Source organism: Nilaparvata lugens, chromosome 4 (assembly GCF_014356525.2).
Source record: "Nilaparvata lugens isolate BPH chromosome 4, ASM1435652v1, whole genome shotgun sequence".
Lineage (NCBI taxonomy): Eukaryota > Metazoa > Arthropoda > Insecta > Hemiptera > Delphacidae > Nilaparvata > Nilaparvata lugens.
This window is the reverse complement of record NC_052507.1, coordinates 74,571,701-74,579,611: the sequence shown is the minus strand read 5'-3', so window position 1 is coordinate 74,579,611 and position 7,911 is coordinate 74,571,701. Positions and strand designations below refer to the sequence as shown.

Here is a 7,911-nt window from a genome sequence, read left to right as displayed (position 1 = left end):
ACATAGAGAATTGATTTGGTAAATTACTGACGACAACGTTAACACAAATAAATTTATTACAACATTTATAAGTTTAGTGCTGACAATTAAAATCCATTCATACCATAAATAAAATCATTGATAATAAAAAGTTCAGAGTGATTAAAAATGAATGTACAATTTCAAACAATTATATTTCTTTCACAAAACGATGCACACATACCAATTCCATATCTAATTTTTTGTAGATGTCGTCCGAGCCTCAATAGGAGGGCACATAGAACATTACACCATCATAAACGTCATGCATCTGTGATTAGTTTGATATAAAATTGGATTGTGTGCATAGTTCATTAAAAATTTAAATAAAAATAGAAATCTCAGTACCCTTTTTAAAATTATTTAGTAACGACATTTTTCGGCTATATAATGCAATTATCATCATGACTTCAAGTCAACTTGATAATGTCATTATAAAGCCGAAACTTGTCATGACTAAATAATTTAAAAAGGGTACTCAGATTTATATTTTTATTTATATTCATAAGTAGCCCTAAAGAGAAAAGTCAATTCTTTAAAAATTGTTTGAAATCTGGACATTCATTTTGAATCACTCTGTAAGTCAAAACGAGAGCCACCTTGCTTCATTGAATTTGTAGGAAGGTAACCAGTAGCGAAATCATTTGTTTGAAAATACACGATATCGATTCAAGATACTAAATTGTAAAAGTAAAGGTGCGTACAGATTTACGCGCCGCGAACATGAGCAATTCACTTTTAATCAGCTGATGCCAAGCTTTTTATATCTGTATCTTACCGCTACGAACATAGTCAGCTGATTAAAAGTGAATTGCTCATGTACGCACCTTTAGAATAACTCATCAGCTAGAGTACATTTCAATAGAAAGTGTCTAATCATTAAACAGGGTACTGGCCCTGATTGATAAATTTCACACATACAACATTCAACTCTTCATACGTCACAGGATTTGTGGTTTTAACAAAGGAGACAGTAATACTTTCAAGTTCTCAGAAGACAAGTTGAACGAGGGACATGGTTGTGCGATTATGGAAGGGACCGCCATAGCCACAACACCAGCACATTCTCAAAGGTAGCGTCCATTCCCATCACAGGCCACTGCTCACTTTCAACTTTTTCGTCTTCCTAGCAGATCTAGTGTCCGAATCTGAAGTGTCCGACCCTGATTCATGAGGGTAGCCACTCTCCAACCCTAAATCATTCGGATCAGCTGCAAAGTTTCCATTAGGTTTTGATTTTTCCAATGTGCGAACTGCAAAACAATAACACATCGTCGAATTATTTCCAGAACATCACTTTTGAGTTGACTGTTTTCATTTGATTACGTGGTGAAGCTTGGACAGTAACGTCCACCCTACCACTTAACCACAAAAAATCGCTCATTATGATTGAAGCACTAAAATCACCCTGCACACAGGTACAATAGACACTATTTTGTAAAAAATAGTGTAACTTAATTCTGAGACAATCCTCGTAAAAAGGGGTTTGGACGCTGCTATGTCCCAGTGTGAGGGCATTTTGCCACTAATGGCGGCTACTATTAGTCTATAAAGGTGCGTACAGATATACGCGCCGCGAACATGAGAAATTCACTTTTAATCAGCTGATGCCAAGCTTTTTATATCTGTATCTTACCGTTTCTGTAAAAATACAGATATAGTCAGCTGATTAAAAGTGAATTGCTCATGTTCGCGGCGCGTATATCTGTACGCACCTTTAGAAGTGACAAAATGCCATCACACTGGGACATTCCAGAGTCCAAACCCCTTTTCACGAGGATTGTCTCAGAATTAAGTTTCACTATTTTTTACAATGGGAGGAATACGCTAAAATTTTCAGGGAAATTTCTTTCAGGTTTAGTGGTAGTGTTGTAAAATTTTCAAGAGGTTAACATGATTCATTCATTAGTTTTTGTCATAGTCATTCAATTTCAACTGTTTTAAATTCATGAAATCAAGCCGGTAAATAGCTGATTGTAGAACAAATAAACATTACAGCATACTATCATAGAGTAACAATAGCATAAGTAGATATCCCATCGTATAAGGTGTTTATGTCGCAACTTTTACTGTTATCCCAAGCCGATAGTTCACGTATTTCTTTCCCGTGAAACTTTATAACGCTGGTAGTCTCTCATATTGTGCCGTTTATACATTCTTACCCAGTCAAAACAGTAAGAATCGACAGTAATCGGCTTGACATAACAGTAAAAGTTGCGACATAAATGCCTTATACCATGGGATATCTACTTACGCTATTGTTTCTCTATGATACTATACAGCAAGGTATTCTAGGTATACATACATGTATTCTAGGTACATTGCTATACAGTAATAAAATCATATGCTTTCTTTACAGTCGAGTATATTTCCTAGTTCCGAAATAGGAACAGCAAAACTGGTACAAAAAGACACCTTCTAACGCTCCAGGTGGAAGTTTTGTCAACTACAATCAAGACATTCCTGATTCGGAATTTGTAAAATAAGTTATGTTTATAGAATGCATGTAGTAACTTCAGCACAAGCAGATAATGTTTTCTATTTACCAATTATTCTTCTTTAGATCATTATAACAAAAAATACGCAAATTTTGTTTTAAATCTATGCAAGCTCTTCAATTTCAACTGTCACATTATTTTACAGACCTTCAATATATTCTTCATTCATTTTCTCCCGTTATTTCTTTTATCAAATTTTCGTTTCTTCATTAAGTTTTTTTTCTCAATTTTCAAAATGTAGTTCTTATTTATAATCAACTTTTTTGTAACTATCTTATCTTCTTTTAAGCAACTTCTTTCTGTTTTCTTAATCAAGTTCATCTTAATTTTAATATCAAGTTCTAAAACAATTTTTTCTCTAAGCAACTATTTTCTGTTTTCTTTATCTAGTTTTGTTTTGATTTTTAATTTCAAGTTCTTAATAATATTATTTCTAAATCATTTGTGTCATACTTTTTGTGTAAATGAGGTTTGTTTTGGCGTTTAGCTGTAAGCCTCTTCGAGTTGTACTTTTTTTTCATGTAATGTATCCTCAATAAATAAATAAATAATAACAAGTTACTTGGACGTGGAAGTCTCGAATAAAATTCTAGTTTTGGCTAACGCCTCGACTGGAAACATCATTCTTGCCCTGCAAAAGTGCCCTTCCCGTCCATGTGACGTAAAATACTATTACGACAATATGGAACTACCACTCACTTGTACTGCCGATTGCAAAATACGTGGTGTCATCCGATTTTTAACGGGAAAGAATAAAGAGCAACTGAAATTCACCGCGAGTTTTGTGGTGGATAGTACTGATTGTTAAATAAATACTGCCATATAACGTGGACCATAATATAAGCAAATGGCCAATTATTGTCTTAATTAATTCATTTATTATTGGTTACTCACTTTGAGATTCAAGAAGTGAGTTTTGCCTCCGTAAGTCATCAATGTCCTGCTGGTGAGCCGAATTTTTCCGTCTCATAAACTGTATGTAATCGGCGGCTTTCTTCAGAATCTGCGCTCGGCTGGCCTGGAAATGATTATTTCTGCTTGTACTTCTACCCTCATCAATCGAATTATCCTAGTGATCAACCAATAAATAAAAGCATATTATTGACAGATATAATTATTATTTAACGAAAATCCTAAATAAATGCTGTGAATCACCCCGAAGACTTCTGCTACTGCCGACATTGACAACAGGGTTAACAGCTAGGTGGAAACTTTCTCTATTTAATTCTATGATAGATAGTTTCATGTTTCAAAACTGATGGAATGACTTGACTGGGGATAGTTGTTATTGTTCTCACAATTCCCCAGTCAATCCACTGTGATGAAAAATTATCTATAATATAATAAAGGAAAGCACTGGCTTATACATGTAAGGGAAAGGAAATTCACGAATGACGCATCATCATGTCTGAACTAATTGACTGATTAATCTGGAATTTTGCATATAGATTTTTCATACACCGAGGATGGTTGTAGACCTTTCTCAATTCTTCAAGATTTCATCAAGTCAAATTTTTAATTGGATCCTTGCGGAGCACCTGTTACCAGCTAGTCTAAACTAAACTGCTATCCACCTTCGTGAAAGTGAAACTAAAAAAGCATAGTTTTTATTAAGAAATAATTATTGTTCAAGTTATCCTTTTCCAATATAAACTTCAAATGACTTGATTGAAACTCTACCACAAAAATTGGAAAAGTATTATCAAAGTTCAAATTAATTTATTAATTTAGTATTCGTATTCATATTCAATTGTTGTATATTAATTCTGCACTATGTTAAATAATGAAATTGACAAATACATTTCATGTAAATCCCTATAAGGTTGAAATCCGTCAATATGTTTTATTAAACTTTGGATTAATGTATAAATAAAACAATCAAGTCAACATTGTATGAAGGTTAATGCCAGTTTTAATGAACAATACCACAGCCACCTCTAATAGAAGGCCCCGGCCTACGATATTGCAACATCGCAGCGTAGGGCTAGAGTCTAATACACAAATACCTTGAAGAGATAAGCATATTTAAGGTCTTTGCTAATACATGATTAGTGAAAGAGATCAGCTGGTATTTTTTTACATCTTTTTCACCAATCATGTATTAGATTCTAGGCTTACACTGCGACGTTGCAATGTCGTAGGCCGAGGCCTTGTATTAGAGGTGGCTATGACAATACTCATGATGAGGATTGTTTGTTTATACTCATTTATTCATTTAGTTTTGTGATCAACACTTTGAGCAGACTTGGTCACAAAATAATATTTTTTATATAATATGAAAGTTTCAAGAGAACAATCAAAATCTTTAATAAGAAAGGTTTTTTTTAAACTGCATTTGTTATTTTGATCGATCTGCCTCATAGCATTTTTTTATTATACTTGACTTGTTCAATTGTGGACATACCTATGTAGTTTGACCACGCCATGAACAGAAACACATTATCATTATTTACCAAAAAGTAGTGCACACCAAAAAACTAGCCGTCAGTTGATTCACAGACCAATCGGAGAAGGCTTCTCTGACTGTTTCTCTTGAAATGAATCACGATTAAAATTCAACTGTACTTTGTGCAACTGGTACTTAATTTTAGAAATAAAAAATACCAACCACTTTCTCTCCTTGGAGAGCCGGTACGGAATCTCGCAAACTGCTAAAACTATCTTTAATGTGGTCTCGTCTTTTCCGTTCCAAAGCATTGTGATGTGCCCGTTTTTCCGCCTGGAAAATTCAAATCATTCAGTCATACAGAGTAGGGCGTCATAACTTCCTTTTTCAAAATTTTATAAAACGCATTCTAAAAGACAGATAAATTTCATTCTACTTTCAAAATGTAAGTATGTATTTAAAATTTGTTTCATGTAGGCTATTTTTGAAGAGAATTATAATAGAGGTGACGTTCCCCACTCTGGATAATCTTGAAGTACCTATTTATAGTATTTGATATCACTCTTGCATGCGTAATTTTGGCGATTTCCACCTGTATGTTGTTCTTTAAATCTTGGTGGGTCATTGAACGGTTCATATAGACACGGAATTCCAAAAAAAATGACACGGGGGCAAATCAATCAGGAGATCGAGCCGGCCATTGCAGATCACCTCTAACTGAGATAAGGTATTCTAAGAAACCAATTATAAGGACTATCTTCAGGCAACTATACCTCGCCCACTGCAGACCCTTGTTTGTGGAGGGTGACATTCTCACATACCTGCGCTGTTTGTTTTGGAGGCATGTTTGATGAATAGAAGAAAGCCAAATATGTTTTTGAGCAATCAGCAATATCACCACTACAACACCAGAAGGAGATACGATCCAGACTGACCCAAATATATCTGCTCAAGAATATACAACTGCTTGCCAAATGAATTGAGGACCTTGGAAAACTTTAATCAATTTAAAAATGAACTAAAAAATCCTCACAACAGGACCATATTATAGTTTACAAGAATTCTTTGAAGGAAGAATCTCACCACACCAACACCAGGAACCATTTTAAGGAAATTGAGCTCTACTAAGTTATATGATAAATAATCTGACGACCACGGCGCAAACGCGCTTCCAGTGGGAAAATAACAAGTAACATAGCAGCATTTTGTCGTCAACTTGAAGAGATCCTTGTTTTCAACAACATTTTGTTCCCCCACTTAGTGTGAGAAACACTGAGAAACTTGCCAACAAAATGTCCCTCCTCTAAAAATTCCAGCAAACTACGCTGTTTGGGCAAGAATTGAAACATTTTTTGCTTATCATTTGAGAACAGCAATTTGTATTCTATGAGAAAATTGTCAACTTATTTTTAGAAAACTATTTATTACATTTTGATGAATTTTGGCAACGCTAACTTGTGACAATTTGTTGCAATTTTCTCAGTAAAAACTATTTGTGGACATTTTGTTGACACATTTGGTGTGAACGCAGCTTTACCGACATTGAGTTGAAAACAAATTAATATTTTGTTGAAAACAAGGATTTTTACAAGATGACGATAAAGCTATGGTTTAATAGAAATTATCAACAAATTGCCGCAATTTGCTGTAAACTCAGTTGACAGCTCTGGTTTGAAGGTGGGTTTTCATATTCTAAAGATAAAAGAGCAATAAAAATGAAATACAAAAATAAATGTTGACTACAGTACCAGAATATTGTGATCATAACCTAACATAAACAGTAGATGTCAAGAAAGTACTATGGAAGCATTATGGCCTATGCCTTTTAAAAATTAAAAAACTAATAACTTCAAACAAATATACTATAAATAATTATTATTTAAAGTTAAATAAAACAACAATTACAAGAAATATTATTTCTACTTTAGATACTTATCAAGTGACATTAATCGTCAATTTTGGAAACACAGTATCTCTTACAAAAACCATCAAAGAAATGAGAATCTAAGAATTAAGTATTAAAACAGAGCATATTGTTACTTACACTTTCAATATCAATATCTCTATCGTCGTCACTCATTATATTATTATCTAGAGTATTATTCTCGTCCTAGAATAGTAAGGACAGGACAAGCCTAATATTTTCAACTCTGATGAAAATGTTGAAGTCGCGATTCTATAAATAGAATGTATTTAACAGGAAAGATCCATAATTGTACAAGTTAGTTATAATATAATAAGAAACAATTTGTTACTAAGATTAAAAAAATATATAAGAAACGATAAAATTTTACAAAATTTACAATAATTCTACACTCCACACTCCAGACACGCTGTCGATGATGGTGATGCACGTTCTCCGACCAATCACAATCTACTTTCTAAAATGTTGTCATAGCTTAGTGAAGTAGCACATGTACAAAGGGTAGAGTGCTCGTAACAGGTTAAATCAATTTCTATTATAAAGACTATCCCTTACTGTATGGTGTGTGAACACAACAATAACTTTGATTTGCTCAAAGCTAGAGTAGACGATCTTTTATTATTCGAAGCGTATATCTTGAGTGTGAATTATTGATGTTTTTGATGCATTAATAAAATGTAATTGATTATTTTTTAATGAGAATTGATTGTTAATACTACATCAATTAACCTGTATCAGAGGATCGACAACGTTGTTCTGCTATCTTTCTCCATTCCCATTATAACGTGGATCTAAAAAAACTTTTCCCTCGTTGACTGGACTATGGGTATAATTTCAAAAACATTTTGTGATGGTCAAATCTGAATCGGTAGAGTAGATTAATTTATTCTATCACGTCCAGACAAAGTACGCTGAGTAAAGCTTAAACTATCATATTAAAATCATTATTGTTTCCCCACCCATCAATCAATTTATAAGATTTTTCTCAGAAAATCTTAAATAGCAAATTATTTGTGATATGCAATAAATCAAGATTTTTATAGCATTTTGTTTACGAAGTCACTAGCGCTATCTAGTCACATTTA

The 7,911-nt window shown here is 33.4% G+C and overlaps 1 protein-coding gene across 2 annotated transcripts; it reads right to left on the bottom strand.

Annotated features, from left to right (window-relative positions):
- Positions 1-38: 38 nt before the first annotated feature.
- LOC111054788 (protein max) lies at positions 39-7,289 on the bottom strand. Of its 2 annotated transcripts, none has more exons than XM_039426429.1 (4): positions 6,947-7,289; positions 5,125-5,235; positions 3,411-3,585; positions 39-1,271 (listed from the first exon to the last, which is right to left on the bottom strand). In XM_039426429.1, exons 1-4 carry the CDS (start codon positions 6,980-6,982, stop codon positions 1,108-1,110), a joined length of 486 nt encoding a protein of 161 aa, XP_039282363.1. In that variant the 5' UTR covers positions 6,983-7,289; the 3' UTR covers positions 39-1,107. The 2 variants fall into 2 exon arrangements, with proteins under 2 accessions (XP_039282363.1, XP_039282364.1); XM_039426430.1 differs by having other exon boundaries at positions 3,411-3,534; positions 6,947-7,273.
- Between the last annotated feature and the right edge of the window lie 622 nt (positions 7,290-7,911).